Source organism: Megascapheus bottae, chromosome 4 (genome assembly GCF_031878675.1).
Source record: "Megascapheus bottae isolate mThoBot1 chromosome 4, mThoBot2.hap1, whole genome shotgun sequence".
Lineage (NCBI taxonomy): Eukaryota > Metazoa > Chordata > Mammalia > Rodentia > Geomyidae > Megascapheus > Megascapheus bottae.
Window position 1 is genome coordinate 1,536,647 of NC_143512.1, and position 22,052 is coordinate 1,558,698.

The 22,052-nt window shown below is 35.2% G+C and overlaps 1 protein-coding gene across 1 annotated transcript in view; it reads right to left on the reverse strand.

The window, feature by feature from the left end:
- Window positions 1-22,052, reverse strand: part of Adamts19 (ADAM metallopeptidase with thrombospondin type 1 motif 19) — a 239,548-nt gene that overhangs the window by 139,512 nt on the left and 77,984 nt on the right. The window contains exons 7-8 of the mRNA XM_090331069.1: window positions 15,234-15,277; window positions 2,892-2,997 (exon numbers count right to left, since the gene is read on the reverse strand). Of these exons, the coding sequence (XP_090187195.1) occupies window positions 2,892-2,997; window positions 15,234-15,277 (150 nt within the window). The remainder of the gene's footprint in view (window positions 1-2,891; window positions 2,998-15,233; window positions 15,278-22,052) is intronic.

Genomic DNA, 22,052 nt, shown 5'->3' on the forward strand with positions numbered 1-22,052 from the left:
TCTTCCTTCGATTCATTTCCTTTCTTTATTTTTCTATTCTTACTTGTGCCTCCCTTTTTTTATTATTTCTATTTCATTTCATTTTAACTTGTTTTCCTTTACTTCTGGTCCTTCTCTCTGTCTTCCCTGTCTTTAGTTCATTGATTCCTAATTGTCTATCTGTAAGTTAGACTATTTGTTTCCATTTTGACTCTTGCTAATTGACTCATCATGTTATATTTTGATTTGTATTGATTTATCGCTAACGAAGGACTTGCTCACTGGACACAACTATATATAATCTCCTTTCCTACACCATAATACCCCTCACCAAACAAAAGTTAAGGAATATTTAGACAGAGGAGATACCTGTCTATGATTTAAGACCTTTGCTTTAATGTTTGTGCAATTATAGGGTTGTGCTTGGTTTTTTACTTTAAATTGGGTTCTGTTATGCTTTTAAATTGCATTTTGATTCGAAGTGGGCAGCACAAACCATTTTTAAAAAACACAAGAAAAATGTTAACTCAAGAAACTTTAACTATCACACACACACATATATACAAATAGGAAACAGAGTAATAAATGAAGGATCTAGAAGATGGTTCTCAAAATGCTTTAGAAAGCTGGTGAAGTGGTTCACACTTGTAATCCTAGGTTCTCAGGGGGTTGAGATATGAGGATCGAGATTCAAAGACAGTCTGGGCTGGCTTTTATGTCCAATTAATCACTAGAAAACACGAACTGGGGCTGTGGTGTGGGGCTCATTTCCTGGTCTTGGGATCAAACCTGCCTGTCACCTGGTTGGAAGGCTTGGCTGTGGTTTGTGATGTAAAGTAAGGCTACCTCTACCACTAGGATTGGCCCCGCGGAGCCCCCTCTCAGACAGCGCCTACCTCCCCCTGCCTTGCCCACCTCTATGCTGATAGGCTCCTGCATCCTATACCTAGCCATTGTATTTTCCCAATAAACCAGTCTTGCTTTGACCAGTCTCCCTTGCATGTCTAAGTGTCTTCCCTCTGGTGAGGGAGAGCTGGGTGTGGACTGCCAGCTGCCCCTTTCCTTTCTCGGTCTCATCTTAGTCGGGGCCTGTTCTCTCCTCCCTCTTGCGGGTCAGGAAGCAAGAAAGACTAAAAACCTCCAACAGTGGCACATGGGTAGCCTTGAAATGAAGTGCTCAGGGATACAGCCCAGTCCCAGAGTTCAAGCCCCATGTCCCATAAAATAAAATCAGGATTGGAAAAAAACAAACAACAACCACAAAAAAACCCTAAACCAAACCAAAACAAAAGCAAGAAAACGAACAGATATTCAAAGCAACAACCCTGTTAAGGGTTCTTCTTCTTCTCAGAAGAAGAAATAAGGATGGCAAAAATGGAGCCAGGCGTTTGGTCTAGTGGTAGCATGCTTCCTCGGGACCACATACATAGAAAAAGCCAGAACTGGTGCTGTGTGGCTCAAGTGGCAGAGCTCTAGCCTTAAGAAAGCCTAAGGACAGTATTCAGACCCTAAGTTCAGTCCCCAGAACTAGCCAAAAAAAAAAAAGGCAAACAGACACATGCAAAATGCAGATACACGAAGAGATAGTCAACATCCCTGTCTCCAAAGGAATGCAAATCTAATCAACATTGAAATTGCACCTTACTCTAGTTAGAATGGTCATGGTCAAGAGAGCTAACAATAATAGATGCTGGTAGGGATGTGGCCTAAAGAGAAAGCCACTGCAGTGTTGATGAGAACATGAATTTGTCCAACCACTCTTGAAAGTAGTATTGAGGTTCCTCAAAAGACTATAGATCTTCCCTACAACCCAGCAATCCCACTTGTGGGCATTTATCCAATAGAGCACAAACAAGGCCACACTATATGCACTAGCACAGCAATATTCATTACAGCACTATTTACAATTAGACAAGATATGGAATGAGTCTATCCAGATGCACCTCAGTGGATAGATGGATCAAGAAAATGTGGTGTATTATGCATAATGAAATTGTACTCATCCATCAGAAAGAATAATATTGTAGTACTTGTAAGGAAATTTACAAAAAGACATAGAGGGCCACTTGTGGTGGCTCATGCTTTTAATCCTAGCTACTCAGGAGGCTGAGATCTGAGGATCAAGGTTGAAAGCCAGCCTGGGCACAAAAGGACCTGAGATTATTATCTTCAATTAATCTCTAGAAAACAGGAAATGGGACTTGCCTCAAGGATAGGGCTGTACCCTTGAGATGAAGAGCTGAGGGCCAGGGCCACGGCTAAGTTCAAGCCCCATGACCCACAAAAAAAAAAAAAGAACACCTTGGAGAAATTCATATTAAACCAAGTAAGCCAGACCTAAAGAAATATAGATTGCCTGTTTACCTCATTTCTGGTAACTAGAATGTATCTATAAATCCACAAGTAAACACACTAAAAAGTAGACTGTGGCATGATAGATTGTACAGGACATTAGGCATTTAAACACAGTGATACCAAAGAAAAAAATTTTCCTGCTAGAGGATCACAAGGGCTCAATAGATAATGTGCAATTGATCATACAAAATAACATTTATTGAAATGGACCCCAGGAAATGGAAACAAGAGATTTTTTTTCCATTGTTGTCACTTTTTTTTCCCTTTTGCCTTGCTTCTTCCTTTGTATTTGGATGGGTAAATGGGAACACAGAAATGGTGGGAGAAAGGGTAAATAATCACAGCAGTGATACTTACTAGGCACTATGTTGAAAATGAACCACATAGTTTTTGAGTGGGAACTAGAGGGGAAAACTTTAAGAAAAGCAGTGACATTTTTCAAAAATAAATGAAGAAATGTTTTACTTGTTTGCCTAAATTTCAAAGATACATATGAAATTACATAATTCAAATAAAGAGATTGCACTCTATGTAGCATGGTGATGACTATTACTTACTTGTGACCCATTTCGTGAGCAATTGTAAATGCAAGATTCAGGCCATTGTCTTCAGCAATAATACACTTTCGCTTTTCACTACATATTCCATTCAAGTAAGCTATACCTAAAAGAACACCAATATTAATTACCACCGGTCTGGTAGAAATGAATGATAATTATATATGGTATTAATAATGGAAATGACACTTTAGATGTTTCTATTCAAATATATCAATATAAAACAGTAATATCTGGAATATAAAAAGATAATTTTAGATGAAATATATAAATAAATCAATATGTCAGTAATATAATTTTCAATTTCACAGTTTAGGTAAAATTGTTTTAGGTATCATCCAAACCACATAGTATGTACAAGAATAATATAGCATAATGTAACTTTTCACTGTCATTTAAGTTAAATAAGTCATCATACCACCAAACCATAGAAAGTATAAGCTATTATTTGAATGTTACATTAAATATTCCTAAATATTGATATTTAAAGTTAGATGTTAAATTTTTAAAAATTAAATAATTATAATATTTGTCTATTTTTGGTGACAATTTCAGAGAGCAACAAAAAATGAAAATAAACAACATATAAATTTAACCTTATTAATTGTATATTGAATTAATAATAAGATTATGAATTTTTATTTTAAATATAGTAGTTTGACTGGTATGATAATGAAGGTAGTTAAACCATATTTAAATGTTTGAAAAGATTTGTTTTGAGAATGGCATGGTCAATAAGTTATTTTGCTAGTACATATGTATATCTATAGATATAGCTCTAGATACATCTGATAATAAATATTTTTTATGATAAAAATTACTAGGAAAGGATATTAACTTTTGAATTATATAACTAGTTGTACTAATTAATTTATTACATATATATGTATACTTTTTTGTTGTCGTTGTTGGTCATGGGGTTTGAACGCTGGGCCTGGATGTTGTCCCTGAGCTCTTTATTTCAACCCTACCGCCCTACCCCTGGAGCCACAGTACCACTTCCGGTTTTCTAGTGGTTAACTGGAGATAAGAGTCTCTCAGACTTTTGTGACAGGGCTTGCTTGGAACTGCAATCCTAAGATCTCAACCTCCTGAGTGGCAAGAATTTCCTGTGTGAACCATTGTGTTCAGCCTGATTTATAAAATTTTATTAGAAAAATGAATCTTATGTTAATGGGAAACAAATTTCCTTTAGAATTTGAAAATACAAGATTTGATTACCATTCTTTGATGGATGTTTCGTTCAAATTTTCAAACTGGATTTCTGTACAGTTTACCAAGATTACAATTGTACATCACAATATCCAGCCTTAACCCTCAGTTGTGGAGTATAAATGATACACTTGCTTATCACACAAATTAGTAATACCAGATCTAGATACTTTAGTAAACTTATATTTCTTATACTGTACTTCTTAAAATATCATCTTTTCCTCAAATAACTTTTTTTTGTTTTCTGGGAGGTGTGGGGAGGGAAACAGGGACAAAAACCATGAGAAGGGATATCAATATCTGAGAAGCAATGCACCTACTACCTGGCGAATGTAACTGTAGCCCCTCTATACATTACCCCTACCAAAAAAAAAGTTGTTTTCCTGGAGTTCTTAACTTTCTACATTATTTCTAGCTTCACACACTGGCTAGGATTTCTAACCTAATTTTGAATTGTGTGGTGATACTAGGCTTCTATTTACTTCTAACTTTAAAATTAACAGTTACAGATTCAGATGTATATATGATATTCCTGTACAATAATTAGTTTCTGGTATTCTTTATGTGTAAGTGAACAGGGAGGCAAAATAATATGGTGCATGAGTCAAATGTGGATGGGAGTAGACAATGTTCACTTCAAAATAATTAAGAGGCTAAAATAATAAAAGAAGAAATATGGGAATAGCTGACTAAAGACTAGGGAAACACTTAGTATAAATAAGTCAGAAAATAATTTCGAAGAATGTGTTTGGAATAGGGCTAATCTTAGTTGACTGATATCCAACCTACAGAATGAAACGAGTAGTAACTGAATTCAATTTGGGCCAATGTCTTCTGAATCAGGTAAGGAAAAAGAATCAAAGGGAAGGAGTTTTCAAAGATTAAGGATAAAATGGGTAGAATGGAGTTCAGGAATCACTAGAAGAAGAAATCTAGGGGGAAATTTACAATTTGGAAAACAGACTACAGTAGAATGGAGAATGGAATCAAAGAATGAAAATAAGTTTATCTTTTACTTAAAAAATAGTTCTGATGATTGTTATCAGAGTAAAATTTTTTGAAATTCACTAAAGTTCAACAACCCAATTAGGTATTGTCATGACATTAAGGAAGGGCACAGGCAGCGATCACCACTTTTTTGGTTGTTTTTTTTTTTTTTTTGTAGGTCCTGGGTGCTGTCCCTGAGCTCTTCAGCTCAAAGCTACTGCCATATCCTTGAGCCAAGCCCCACTTCAAGTTTTTCTAGAGGTTAACTGGAGGTAAGAATCTCAGGTCCTTTTGTGCCTGGGCTTGCTGAGATCTCTGCTGCTGAGTAGCGCTATACAACTACAGGCTTGAGCCACAGTCAGGCTACCCACTTTGAATTAAAGAATTAAATAGTATTGATAAAGAAGAAACTACATGTGATCAGAATGAATTTAGGAAAGTGGGAAAGGTGGCCAACATCCACAGAAAATGTAGAGGGAAAGTTAGATTGATCTAGCACAGCAGTGAGGTGGGAAATCTCAAGAGCTACAGCCTCAAATGAAGATTTCATGTAAGAGTAGAGAAGATTGTGATTTAGAAGCAGGGAATGATATACGATATGGCACAGATAATATTTCTGTACCAGCCCTGTAATACAAAGGAGAGAAATAATGCACAATGGCTTTTGCAGGGGTCTAAGACTATAGAAAAGTACAAATACACAGAAAACCAATAACTATAATGTAAGTTCAAAAATATGTCAAAAATTAAAATTTGCAATGTATATATATTATATAAACCATAAATGAATATGAAATAGTATACAATGTTCAGAAGCAGAAACTACCTATTTCTAGTAATGTATTAAAAATGTGACCACTACATACCCATGGAAGAACAACACAGCTCAATATATGATAATATTCAAATAGCAATTGTGTTATGTGATAATTGTATTTTGTGGTAAGTTTATGAGTGACTAAGTGGCTCTGTGCTTCAAGTTGCAGAGTCCTAGCCTTGAGCAAAAGAAGCCTAAGGACAGTGCCCAGGTCCTGAGTTCAAGCCCTAGGACTGGCAAAAAATAAAACAAAATAAAATAATATAAAAGATTATCGGTGACTATTCTTTTAATATTTTCCAATATATGTTTACAATAGTATTATAATGAGGCAACTAAAGACATAGCATGTTAATCAGTAATTAGTAAAACATCTTATGAAGTAGGGATTAAAACCAAAGATACCTTGTATTCTTATATTTTTTAAACCTAAAAGTCTAGTCAGAATTTTCAACTAACACTGATAAAATTGAACTTCTTTGTTGTTATATATGGCAAATCAAGGAATGTTTCTTTGACTTAAAAGTTACAGAAAATAATTATAACCATGACTAATTTAAATGACTTACATTATTCTGTTTAATTGACCATAGTTTTCAGTTCCTTTACAGAACTGATATGTTTTTTTTTTTATTATAAGAGGAAGGGATTAGGAGAGGAAGGGTTTTAACACAGCTGTTGTTAAAGATAGATGTAATACAGACACATTGCAAACCACTCTTATCTTAAAGAATTATTGAAACATACAACAAACTATCTTATCATTTCTCATCTAAATTGAAGCAAGTCATACATTAAGAGCCAACAGACTTCATATCAAACAGAATACACTATCCTACATCATATTTATGCTTCAAGTGACCCATGACTTCAGAAACCGCACAGGATATATGTTGCATTAAAAACTGTAAGAAGGGGTCAGGAGTTTGGCCTAGTGGTTAAAGTGCTTGCCTAGCATGCATGAAGACCCCGGTTCGATTCCTCAGTACCACATACATAGAAAAAAGCTGGAAGTGGTGCTGAGGCTCAAGTGGTAGAGCTCTAGCCTTGAGAAAATCCAGGGACAGTGCTCAGGCCCTGAGCTCAAGCCCAGGACTGGCAAAATAAATAAACAAATAAATAAAAAATAAAAAAAATAAAAACTGTAAGAAATACCAAAGTACATATCTAACCAGATGTATATTATGCTAACAGAAATACATATGGATCAAGAATTGTTGATTATTTTTATTAGTTAGATTGACTGAGTTCTATATTCTGTTCTCCTAATAGAAATCCTATTGTAGCTGTAAGTAAGTGTATTTACCTGTGAATTTTGGAGTTACTTGGCAACAATAGAGCAAAAATAGTAGTATGTCCTGTACTGTGAAACTGCAATAATGTTGAGCATCCCTAGTGGACTGTGAGCCACGTAAAAGTATATTTTAGAATCTGATCACACATTTTAGAGCATGTGGTACCACACCGAAGAATACAAAAGAGATACAAGAAAAAAATACAAAGGTTTATTGAAAGAAAACCTCATTGAGGGGGGAAAATACATGGTAAAAGGCAATGGGAGGGGTGGTGGTAGGGAGTGTTCCTTAACAAAGAAGGGAAAGGGGAATCAAGAAGGGAAAAGGAGAATCTCATACGGGCAATGGCTTTGGTCCTTAGACTCCAAGCTATATATTCTGTCTGTGTATTAACACTGTTTAGAATACCATCAATAGGTGTATCCTAAAGGAAATACACAGGCAAAATTCTTTGGACAAAAAAAGCGAATAAAATGTAACAACACAAGCTTTAAATGAAAATAAATTTGAAGACTAAAAGTGTATTTCATCTACTAATTAGAAAAAAATTGAAAAATAATGAAAGTACTCTAATAATATAATGAAATTCATTATGTGATTAAACTCACATTGGGCTTTGAACAATTTACAAATAGTACATCATTTTGGTTGGCTTATAACCTGCTTGTTTAATAGAATGACAAGATGTTAACCCAAGAGTATAATACTATTAGTACAATGGTTATGAACTTGACATAAAAGGTATACCTGTAAGTTTAAAAAAAATAGTCTTCTGGTGGCCTGCATTGCATGGCATGTGGGTAATTCCAACTAGAAATAAAAGCAGGATGATTGCAGTCCAGGCCAGTGTCGGAAAATAATGCAAGATCCTTTCTGAAAAATGACTGAAGCAAAAAAGGCTATACACTGTGTGACTCAATTAGTAGAGCCCCTGCCTAACTAACTTAATATGCTTCCCTATCTAAAAAAAGGAGAAAACACACAAAATATCTTAATAAAATACTGGCTAACTGAAGGCAACAAATAAACAACAGCATAATCATACTACAATCCAATAGGACTTATCTCAAGGATGAAAAGCTGGTTCAAGACATATAAATCAATAAATATAACACCACACTATATAACAATACACTAACCCATTAATAGAAGTAAACATAAAAAGGATCACATGATTTCTTAATAGATGTAGCAAAGGCCAGGATCCCACATCATTTTATGATAAAAGCAATGGAGGAGCTATGAATACACAGAATATATTCCTCAACACAATAAAGGCTGTTTATGACAAACCCACAGCCACCATCATACTTAATGATGAACTGGTGAACATCTAAAGCCATTTACCAAAAATCTGGAAAGAGACAAGAATGTTCACTCTCTCCACTCCAATGTAGAACTGAAATTGCTTGCAAATACACAAGGGCAAGGAAAGACACAAGGGGGATCCAAATAGGGAAGAAGTTAAACTCGCCTCATTTGCAGATGACATAATCCTATATTTAAAGGAGCCTATAGTCTCTTCCTGTGGGGCCTCCTAGCTGGTGGTGTAGAAGCCCAGGTTGCTGTCTGTGCTTCCTTGACTCTGTGCTGAAAGGCATGTACACATCTGGGCACACCCAGTGATGTGGGCGATCTGGTTCCGGAGGGTCCTGACTGCTTCCACCTGGAGCAGGAGCTTTCAGAAACTCCCAGTAAGTGGGCGTGTCTCAGGACATCATTGACTGATGGTGTCCTATTTACTGCTGCTGATATGAGGTGGTGGCCATTGCATGATCTGTATTTAAGCGAGCATGTTTTTTTAAATAAAGTTAGATCTGCACCTGGAGTCTGGTCTCCAGAGTCTGTGCTCCCAGGATTATTCATGGGCACCTTCACCACTTCACCTCCTCCCAGAGGTCCAAGAAGGCCCTCGATGACTACATCCTCCCATAATAACTATGCCTGAGTAAAACATCCTGACAAAATGGTAGGGTATAAAATCAATACATAAAAACAGTAGCTTTTGTGTATGTCAATAGTAAGGCTGAAATCAAGAAACTTCATTAACAAAAACCAAAGAATAAAAAATCTTTCTAATAATTAACTTACCAAGGATGTGAAGGATCTCTAAAATGAAAACTATTAAAACTCGAAAAAGAAAATAAAAGGATACATATGGCATTAGAAAGAAGTTCCATGCACCTGAATTGACAGTATTAATACTGTGAAAATGGCAATATATTACACTACACTGAGATAACAAAAGCAATCCCCAAAATTGAAATGGAATCATAGCCCTGAATTTCAAAAGCAAAAAATCTTGAATGAAAAGTAATGCCGGAGACATAACAATATAAAACTCCAAATTCTATTACAACGTTGTAGTAATTAGAACAATTTGATTCTGGCACAAATATAGGCATGAGGAACAATGGAACAGAATAGAAGACAGAAATAAATCTAAAACCTACAACTTTCTATTAAAGAGTCACAAATACTGGCTTTCTGAAAAACTGCCTCTTGAACAAATGAAGCTGGAAAAACTGTGTACTCACACACAGAAGACTGAAATTGAATCTCTACCTATCACCTTTGAATTGTTTAAAATGCAACAAAGATATCAATGTAAGACCCGAAACCATGAAACCATTGGAAGGAGCAGAAGAAACATTAGGATTCCTCAGCACAGAAAGAAATTTATTTTTTATTGTTCGGGTAAGGAATTTTTTCATTAAAAGATTCCAAAGCACAATGAAGTAGAGAAAGAATTGATATAAGAAATTGCATCAAAAAAGTTTCTCTATGACAAAGGGTATAGCTAAGAAGCAAGAAAGATAGCCTACAGATTGAGAGCCAGTTTTTACCAGCTGTATATCAGAAATGGCCCAATATTCAACATACATAGCTTAAAAATTAACTTTTAAATAATCGACAAGCCAATTAATAAATGAGTTAAGGAGCTAAATAGAAACTATGCAGAAGAATAAGTAAAAATGGGCAACAGATATATGCAGAAATATTCAACATCTCTGGCATAAAAGAAAAGCACTTAATTGTCCTTTAGAAAGAAATGGTATTGCATCATTTGCAAAAGCATGGAAGGGCCTGGAAAAAAATTATGTATGTGAAGTAAATAAGGTCCAGAGAGACAAAAGTTTGCATGTTATCTTTCACATGTGGAAGCTAGAGTTAGTTTATAAATATAAGTAAATGCTTTGGAAGTACACAGTGTTAAACAAATGTATTAAATGACATATGGTAGACTTGGAGGAAGGCTCATGGTATGTAATTTTTTACAGAGTGAATGAATAAACACCAGGAAAATAGGTAGTGCAAAGTGGAAAGGTATTGTAATGGGGAGTAGGCTGGTGATAAGAAAAAGAAGGAAATAGTAAAATAATTTTAATTCATATCCTACAAAATTTAGAGAAATGAGGAAAGTGTGTTTTGGGAGTTTAGAATGTTCAAAAGGGAGACACTGGTCAAGATGCATTGTATTCATGAACTGCTTTGTTGATTGGCAACATCTTCGTACAACTACTTAAAATAATAAAAATATAAGACAGAATATGATATAGCTATTAAGTTGTCCTTTTTAGTCTAAGACTAAAGACTAACTCTTGTTCCTTAAATGGTTTTGAGACCTTGATCAGAATACTGTCTTGGTCTCCTTTCTCGTGTCTGGTTTGTCTCTCATTCAGGTCTACTCCTTCTTGAGCTCTAGCTGACTACCCTGCTGGCTGGGGCAATAAAATAAATGCAAACCAAAACAACACTAACATTTCATCTTAGGCTAGATGTGGTGGCTCATGTCTGTAATCCTAGTTACTCAGGAGGCTGATATCTGAGGATCATGATTCAAAGCCAGCCTTGGCAGTAAAGTCTGTGAGACTCTTATCTCCAATTAACCAACAGAAAACAGGAAGTGGCATTGTGGCTCAAACGGTAGAATTCTAGCTTTGAGCTGAAAAGCTCAGGGACAGCACCCAGGCCCACAAATGACAAAAAAAAGTGATCTTGGCCCATTTCTAATGGTCTTTATCAAGAACACTTATGTGTTGGTCCAGGGGTTTGGCCTACTGGTAGAGTGCTTGCCTAGCATGCATGAAGACCTGGGTTCGATTCCTTGGCACCACATACACATAGAAAAAGCCAGAAATGTTACTGTGGCTCAAGTGGTAGAGCTCTAGCCTTGAGAAAACCCAAAGACAGTGCTTAGGTCTGTGTGCAAGGCCCAAGACTGGCAAAAAAAGAATACTTACACATTTATAATATGTGGATATTAGATCCAAATAGTACAAGAGTGATGACTCAATATTTGGGTGTCCAAAGTTATGTACATGTTTTTGTAGATATAAACATTTCTATGTAGACATAAAAAATCTATGATGGGATATACACTTTATAGACATAATGTTTTACTATATAGATTAATATGTATCTATGATAGACAAATCCTCAGCTTAATTTTAATTATGTTCTGAAATTTAGTGATTGTATATAGAGATTCCCTGGTTGAATACTTGTTAAACATGACATTTGAAATACGATGTAAAAATTAGTGTTAATATAATCTTTCAAAAAAATCAATGATTTTCATATATGTCAACAATGAGAAGGGGGAGACTTAAATTAGGAGAGCAACTTGTTTTTTAAGATCCTAAAAAAAATACTAGGGCTTACCTAAATAAGTAAAGGACCTCTACAAGGAAAACATTAAAAACCTGAACAAGGAAATTAAAGCAGAACTAAGGAAATGGAATTATCTCCCATCTTCCTCAATTGGGAGTATTAACATCATGAAAATGGCAAGATTACCAAAGGCTATCTACAAATTCAATTAAATACCCATCATTATCCCAACATTTTTCTTTAATGAAATAGAAGAAGCAATCCAAAAATTCATATGGAATAATAAAAGACTCCAAATAGTAAAAATAATCCTTAGCGCAACTGTGCTGGAGTATTATCCATACCAAATTTCAGACTTTAGTACAGAGCTATAGTAATAAAAAAACAGCTTGGTTCTGGCACAAGTATAGGCCTGAGGACCAATGGAATAAAACCAAAGACCCAGAAATGTACTTGCATACCAATACCACCTAGTTTTCAATAAGGCAGACAAAAAATTAGGATGGAAGAAAGACAGCTTCTTCGACAAATGGTGATGGCAGAATTGCTTAAACACCTGTAGAAAATAAAGTTATATCCTTATCTATCACCTTTAACTGGAATCAATTCATAATGGATCAAAAGTCTCAAGGTAAAAGCAGATACCCTCCAAATATTACAGGAAGGAATAGGAAAGACACTTGGCACAGATTGAAACTTTCTTAATAAAGGCCCCAAAACACAACTCAATGAAATTTGGACAAATGGGACTGCATTAAACTACATAGCTTCTGCATGGCAAAGGACAAACATAGTTAGCAAGATAAATACAAAGCCCACAGAATGGGAGTAGATCTTGACTAGCCACGCAACAGGCAAGTGTCTAAAATCTAAAATGTACTTAGAACTCTAAAAATTAAATGCCCCCCACAAACCATCAAAGAAACTACCATTCCATTAAAAGGTGAGCTAAAGAGACTTCTCTGAAGAGGAAATAAGAAAAGCCAAGAGACACATGAAGAAATGTTCAACATGTGTGGCCATTAAAGAAATGCAAATCAAAACGACACTGAGATTCCACATCACCCAAGTTAGAGTGGCCATTATCAAGAAATCTAATAACAACAGAGGCTGGTGGGATGTGGCAAGGAGGAATAATTACTATACTGTTGGTGGGAATGTAAACTTATTCAACTACACTGGATAGCAGTATGTAGTTTCCTCAAAAGACTAAATATAGAGCTCCCCTATAACTCAGCAATCCCACTTTTGGACATGTACCCAAATGTTCAGAAACAAGGCCATATAAAGCTACCAGCACAACCATGTTTAATGCAGCATTATTTGCCATAGCTATGATATAGAAACAACCCAGATGTCCCTTAGTAGGTCAAGAAAATGTGATATATTTTCACAATGGAATTCTATGCTGCCATCAGAAAGAATGACATCACCATGTTTGTAAGGAAATAGAAAGATTTGGAAATAGTCACATTAACTGAAGTAAGCCAGGCTCAAAGAAACATAGACTCTATGGTTTCCTTCACTTGTAATAATTGATGTGTCTAGGATTTTTGTAACAGTGGATCACAATAGCTCAATTGCTATGTACATATAACCATACATGATACTAAGCGAAATGAACTCCAGGTATAAAACTAAGAGATTTATCTTTGTGGTTGTTGCTTTTTAAAGCACTATGCTGTTATTTCCTTTTTCTTTTTGTTTATTTCTATTTATACATATATTTATTTATTTTTGTTTTTGTTTCCTCCCATGATTTATTCCCTGTTGTCACTGTATCACATTTTGGTACCTGGTGTATTATATACACATTTCAATAATAAAACATGAAAGAAACTACTCATTGATTTTAGAAAGCACCAGGCAAAAACCCACTCATTTGTATTATATAATCAATACAGTATATAATACTGTATTGATGTTAAAGCCTAGATCACATTATTTTTGTTATACAGATTGGTAGGCATTATGATGGTTAATAAGCTATAAATGTTGCTTATGTTATGATTCATTCAGCTAGTCAAATTCAGAAAAGTCTACTCAAAACAAGAAAAGAAAATACACATATTGAGTAATCAACACAATGCAAGAGTCTTATAGTAATATGTTGCCTCATATATGTATATAAAACTTCCTTGGTTTAAAATATTCTAAGGAAAGCATTATAAGGTTACATATTAAGAGATACAATGTAGTAAAACTGCACTTATGTATTGAGATACAATGTAGTAAACCTGTGCACATATGTAATATTGATCAATTTTAAATTTTAATGAATCATGCATTTTAAATGACATTTTTAAATGTCATCCTTTTTAAGTTAATTTTAACAGAGACTATTAACATTATTCTATTTTTTTCCTTTTTTGAATGATTATATAAGTATCAGGAACTATTTCTATGCCGTAGCTTACATACAACAGAATAGAATCAAGTTGATGTAAGTAGCAATGAAATATTATGATTCCAATATTAAAAAGTCAAAATATTGGATTAAGATTAGAGACTGCAATAATTTAAAAACCATATCAGCATTTTACAGAGTAAGAATTCAGATTCATTTTAAGGCTAGTTTTCTTTAGGCTAATTCTAGTAAACTAAGTTGCATTCTTCTGTATGGTCAACAGAAACATATATAAATTCTCACCATCCAAATGTAGTTTTCAGCGTGTGTGTGTGTGTGTGTGTGTGTGTGTGTGTGTGTGTGTGTGTATGTGTGTGTGTGTGTATGAGCGTGCACACACATGCATGCACAATTTGGGGATATGGCTTGAAACTCTACCACTCATGCTACAGCTCCATGTTTGGATCTTTGCTGGTTATTGGAGATAAGAATCTCAAGGGCTTTACTGCCCAGTCTGACCTCAATTCACAATCTTCAGATCTCAGCCTCCAGAGAAGCTTGAATTACAATTATGTGCCACCTGCCCCCCATGTCACCCTTCATAGTTTTACAGCAGTTGATGCCTCTTCCTCTTTTACTAGGGAGGGAGGACCTCAGGAAATATCTGCAAGAATGTTGTGAGAACCATAAGGATTATCATGTATGAAATGTATAGTCCAGGATGATACATAGAATGTGTTGTGTACTTGATATGTGAAAGAATATCGTAAAAACAAATAACCAGAATGTGAAAAACTTACAACTACTGACTTTAGCCTGGAAATCAATGAAGAAACGAAGAAGGGCTATGTAACAAATCTGTAAGAGGGCACTAAATATATAATTTTAAATTGGCCATTCCTGAAAAAAGAAATATATTCAGTGTCAAGATGATTAGTTTAGCAACTTGGGTGAGGAGTTAGCTCATCAACTCATGAGAGACAGATTATCTCATGCCAATATTAGAGAACAAAAATCCTATGTTCAGTCTCTATAAATCTCAAAGAAAAAACCATTAACCATAAACTTACCAACAGTATCACATGGTTCATCTTTGTGTACACAGAAATCTTTCCTAGGAAGAGAAGTAGAAAATAAATATGAAATTTCCACAACCAGTATACATTATGCAAATAATTTGTTATGTTATTTATTTAATCAAATATTATATCTAAAAAATTTAATGAGAATAAGAATCAGATTAACTACTTTTCAATGCTCAGCCAATTGGAAAGAAGTTAAAATTTTATAGCAAATTTACATCTGTTTTAATCTTGACATTATTGTTCTGTTTTATATACAATACAATATTCTAAAACAAAACATCACCTTTTGAGTGACAACACAAAGTGATTTACAAAAATAAGTATTATCTGTTATTAGATATGGCTTTCCATTTGAAAAAGTATATTAGACCTCTATTTCTTAAAACACAAAATTAGTGTCTAGATTGAAATTTTAAGTGTAAGACAAACAATTTAAAGTAATATAACTTGTAAGGGGTAACAATGTTCAAGAAGTAAGTACTCACTACCTTACAAATGCAACTGTACCCCATGTATGCATCACCCTGATAATAAAATAAAATTTAAAAATGACAGGTAAAAATATTTGGAAGACTGAGAATTTTAATATGGATATGGGTGAATTAGAATTTTATATAAATGTTACAGCTATAAATAAATGTTTATAATTTTGTCCTTTATTTTGCCACTATTTCTTGCAGACCTTTGAAGAGCAGTTCATGTTGTTATCAATTTATATAATGATTTCATATACCAAATTTATTAGCATTTAATCATTTACTGTTTTCAGATTTAAAACCACTCTGAAATCAAAGTTTTTACTGTCTTCTACCACTTCTGTGACAGTAGGCAACTCACCCTTCTTGAATATTCCTCTATCTCATCTAAAATAACAGATTTGGGGCCAAAAATGTGGCCTGGTGGTAGAGTGCTTGCCTAGAAATCACAAAGACCTGGGTTCAATTCCTCAGCACCACATACATAGAAAAAGCTGGAAATGGTGCTGTGACTCAAGTGGTAGAGCACTAGCCTTGAGAAGGCCCAAGGACAGTGTTCAGGCCTTAAGTTCAAGTCCCAGGTCTGGCCAAAAACACAAAACCAAAATAAAAAGAAAAAAACAGATTTAAGACAGCATCAGTGGCTTATGTCTGTAATTATAGCCATTTAAGAAGGTGAGATGTGAGGATAGTGATTGGAAGCTAGCCTGGGCAAAAAAGTCCCTCAGACTCTTTTTTCTAACTAAATAGTGAAAATCTGGAAATGGGCCTATACTTCAACTAGAAGGGCACCAGCCTTGAGTGAAGAAGCTAATGGACAGTCAGCATTAGGATCCCAGTACTGGCATAAGACAAGAGATTTGATCCTACTATGAAGATTTATTTTATAGATTGATTTATCAGACATTGAACATTTTGAACATGTTCACTGTGTGATTGAATGCATTTTTCCATACAAGTAAGTCAAAGAATGTCAGTCACAAAATAAACAGCCAGTTCTCAAAATTTAATTATTGAGTGTGACAGTTTAATTCTTGCTTATTAGGTGATAGTTTACATCTTGCATATTAGGTTCTATAGGTATTTTATATTTACTACCAAATACTCATAAATACTTCATACTATTATATGTATTAAGGAAAACCATCACTATTTATGAAATATGAATGAGTTTGGATTTGATATAAGTTCCATTTTGGAGATGATAGCAATTAAACAAATAATGTCAACGTTTCTCTTTGCATTTAACTATAAAATAGAATTGGCCTAAAATATTCTTATAAGTAGCACATGATATACTGTGGAGCACATCACATCAGGGAAATGGAAACCTATGCTGTAAAAGGAGCCCTAACTCATGGCCCAGTGTTCACCTCCTGGTCTTGGCACTGCACCTGGCTGAGATGGCGCCTGCCGCGAGATCAGAAGGCATGACTATGGTTTGTGACATAAAGTAAAGGCCACTCTGGGATAGTCCCCGAACCCTTCTGCCCTCTCGGACTGTACATGATCCCCCTTCTTTGCATAACTGTTAATTCTCAAGTTTCAGGAGCAGGCAATCTACAAGTTCCTGCCACCATGAAAAGTCCTCTCAGTGACACGGCTGCCAGCCGCATCCAGCTGACCTTAGTTCTGCCTCCACCTTTGCGACTTCATCAGTACAGCCTAGGACACCAACCTATCCAGAAAAACCACCCTGGATGACTGCTCTGCCGGCTATGGATGCCACAGACACTGCCTCCACACTCTCCTCAAAGCTACCTCATCCTATGTCTACCCTGGCATGGGACCGTGATATGATTATGAACAATATAAGCAGAGGAACTGCAACCCTATTGTCTTCCCTCAAAGCATGCTGGGGAGGACGTGGGGGTTGTGATTACCATTTACCCTAGTCCCATCTGAAAACCACTTAGCCCTAGTGCTCTTTGGCCCACCAAGCTCATTTCCACAGCAGCATGACCCATGTTTGCTTTAGCTAAGTTGGTTGAGTTTATCCAGGCTTGCCTGAATGCCGTCTAGCTAATGTCTCTGCTCACCATTTGGGCTCCATCCTACATTCCGTTATGAGTGTCCGTAAATAAAGAAAAAGGGGGAACTGTGGGGATGCCTAGCTAGTGTAGGAGCCTGGCTGCTTGCCACCTGTGCTTCAGCACATACATACTCAGTGATGCAAGCAGTCCAGAGCCAGAGGGCACCTGGCCCCTCCCAGAGTATGAGTTCCGGGATACTCCAGGCAAGTGGGGCATGTCTCAGGACACCACTGGCTGATGGTTGCATTCAGGGAGGTCCCTATTTGCTGACGTGGTGGCCACCGCTGGATTTGTATTTAGCGAGGGTGTTTTCTAAAATAAAGTTAGATCTCACTGAGAGTCTGGCCTCCAGAATTTGTGCTCCTGGGATTATTCGTGGCCTCCATTGCCATCTTACCTCCCTCCGAGACATCCAAGAAGGTCCCTAACAGTAAACGGTTTTCAAAAGCTCTCTAGCAATCTTAAACATGTTAATGTTTCTTTAGATGATAAACTTTTTCAAATTCATTAACCTTTTTTACTACTTGACAGTGTTTTCATTGCTACAGCTATTATTCTTAGAGTATAATATAAACAAGTTCCTATTGGTAAGCATTTAGGTTCTGGAAAATTTTCCTTTTAATTTTTTTTGGGGGGGTGGTTCATGGGGCTTGAACTCAGAATGGGCACTGTCCCTAAATTCTTCAGCTCAAGGCTACCATCCTACCATTGAGCCAAGACTCACTTCCTGCTTTCTGAGGTTACTTGGAGATAAGAGTCTCAGGTCCTCTTGTTCCAGGCTGGTTTACAACCGTGATCCTCAGATCTTCAGCCTTTTGAGTAGCTAGGATTACAGATGTGAACCACCGCGTCTGGTTCTTAAAACACTTTTATTGGCATGACCATAGTGATAGTGGTTCTACACAGGTACAGAGGTGTTAGTGAAATGGTTCTACACAGTTTTCACAGTTATAAATAATAGTGTAATTGGTTGTATATATGTATGAATAAGAAAGGAAACCTTATATTTTTGTAAAATTCGTCTCGCAATTCTTGGGCCAAAATTCCTTTCTTAAATGCAAAAATGACAACAATTTGAATGCAGTCTTTACCCAATTAACTAATGAACTATATTGATATTGACCATTACTAGTTACTTTTCAGTTTACATATGTCTTGACTCATCAACACTTGTCATTTCTTAACTACATAGAATCTGATATATTTCAAAGCTAAATACCTAAATTTGTATTTCATTTGCAACTACTTTTTGTTACATAAAAATATTTAACTATTTTTGTTAGAGATTATGGTTAAATGTCAGTATGTTCATAATAAATAAGTTTTTGCTTAATGTATCTTTTCATTTTACTTCAGTTTTGAACTCAGAACTTCTCTCTCACTCAGCTTTCTTGTTCACATTGTATTACATATAAGTCATTTAAATACTGGTCTCTGTCTTGAACCACTCCTCTAGTTTCATTTATTGCTGTTTAATTAGAAATGGAAACTTGAAAACTATTATTTCCAATCCAGCTTCAAACACTGATTCTGTGGCTCTCAGCCCAATGAGTAGCTAGAATTATAGGTGTGGGCCATCAGCTTTTCTCTTTATTCCTACCTAGCTATATTTTCCTATTTTGTTTGTGCTTCTAAAAACTATAATAAAATGTGTTTAATGTAAATGCAATTTTACATTTCAAGGAGAGTCTATACTTTCTTATTGATAAGGTAAAACATAGCTTATTGACTTAATGCAAAATTTATTAACTTAAGAGTTTAGAGATCAGAAGTTGACATTTGATTAGAAAATCATTTTGGCATTACTGGGTTCTGTGTAGAAGCTCCAGGGGAAATTGTCTTTTCTTTTTCTTTCTTTTCTTCTCTGTTCTAGTCTTTAGTGATTTTACAGATCTTTCTTTCTCTCTCTCTCTCTCTGTCTCTGTCTCTCTCTCTCTCTCTGTCTCTGTCTCTCTCTCTCTCTCTGTCTCTCTCTCTCTCTCTCTGTCTCTCTCTCTCTCTCTCTCTCTCTCTCTCTCTCTCTCTCTCTCTCTCTCTCTCTCTCTCTCTCCCTCTCTCTCTCTCTCTTTCTTTCTTTTTCCATTCTCTTTTTTTGCCAGCCCTGAGGCTTGAACTCAGGGCCTAGCCACTGTCCTTGGGATTTCTCAAGGCTAGTGCTCTACCACATGAGCTACACCATCACTTCTGGTACAAAGAAAGCAAATCCAGAGTTTCATGCATCCTAGGCAAGCACTCTACCACGAGGCCACACTCCTGGCCTCCAGATTTTTTTGATACAAAGTCCCCGTCCATATCAAGGCTACCCCTTGTGTCATTTAACTACTACATTTACAACCCCATCTCTTCTGAACTCTCTGCCAGTTTTTCTCTACACTGCCTCAATTGACTTGGGATTCTGCATAATCTCAATATCTCAACAGAGTCACATTGTCAGCCATAGAAGATAATATATTCACAGGCTCTAAGAATTACATCTTGAATGTCAGTGAGTGCATCACTTTGCCTACCACAGAAATTTTATATATGAAATTAAAAATTGTGATTAGTCTTTACTGCCAGGCCAAAACACAAAACATTTTAAATACTCTTTCTCATTCTTTCAGGCTTAGAATTTAGATATCTGGTCCCATCTTACAATTAGCAATGCTGTTATAGGAATTTGCCTTTATATTTAGTAATTCCTTTCCTTAGTTCTATGTTCCATTTTCAATTTGTAGACACCATATTATTCTTTTTCTTTCTTTAATACATTATACACTAAAGGTCTGTAAACTAAATTGCCACAGTGTTTCTTTCTTTTTTATTATTTGACATTTATTCATAATGGTACTTGAACAAAAAATTTAGATGCCTTTACTGAGTCCTAACCCATAGACACTATTTCATTTAATACTAATATTGATTAGAAATCTACAAGTGCATGATTTTCTTATTTGATGCATCTCATACATTCCTAGTTAATTTCATTGTCATGTTTTGTCTTTTTAGTTATTCAGTTCCAATTAGAGGTGTCTAAGTGATGATACTGTCTTCGCAGAATTTTGAACATGTTAAAATCCTTACAATTATTTCTAAAACTCTCTGTTGTTTTCCCACAGAACCACTTTAGAAGCTCTTTCAGATGTCTGCACACATTCAATTTCTTTTTGTATTTCCATCTTTTAACTACTCCACTTAGCCTTCTACAAGAATCACTCAGACCCACCACTCACTCTCTTCAGCTGTATCAAATCTGCTTTTCAGCTCAGAAAATGAATTTTGTTAAATATAGATGTCATATTTCTTTCATAGAAAATTTTCTGTTTTCAAATCAAGTGTTGTTATTCTTAGAATATTGTATTCTCATATTTTGAATGCTTTCTTTGAGGAATGATACTTATTTTATAATCCCATCAGTATTCCTAATTTGTTTTTCACAATGAATGATGCCTTCATTGTGAATGTTAAAATTCTGTTATGGGTTCACTTAATGCTACAGCATTTATAGATGTCTTGTGTGGTATAAAATAAAAGAGAGTCCCTCCACAACAGTTTTGAAAATACTTTCAATTTCTAACTTCAAGTTTGGAAATAGACTTATGAAAATCAATTCTGGAGTCATCTTTATCCTAACCATGAGTTATGGATGAAACAAAATGACTGTTGGCATCCTGTGCTGGCTATCAGAGATCTGACCACGTTTGTGTACGAAGAGTCAGAATTTCTAAGAGGTGTACTTATTTATAATCATATCAATTATGCATCTTACTTAGAATAGCCTCCATGTCTTTCGTTCACAGCAGTTAAAACACACAAAACTAAACTCTTCAGTTCAAATTGCACACAGTAGTTAGCAAGGAATATAAGCAGCTTATTTCATTTGCTTCTAGAACTTTTTTTTGCTTTAGGCTCAAATGGGCACATAAACTTATGTTCATATGTTTTTCTAAAATTTACAGTTGGTTATAATTACATTTTATGATTATCCCATAAGATTACCATGGAATTAAAATTAACATACTAAATTTTTAAATTGATATTTAGAAATTATATGACATGATAACTTTTACTGCTAACATTAGATATTAATATGCATATAAACTAAATATGTGTTTTTATATTTTATATCAACTGTTTTTTGCCAAAGGTCATAATTGTCTCAATAAGATGTTCACATTTATCTCAACTTTCAATTATTTTCAAAGAAACTTTTCTACACAAAGGGATTATATTAGCTAAATCTGATTATAAAAGTTAGTGAAGGGGCCAGGATTTTGGCCTAGTGTACAGTGCCTGCCTAGCATGCACGAAGACCT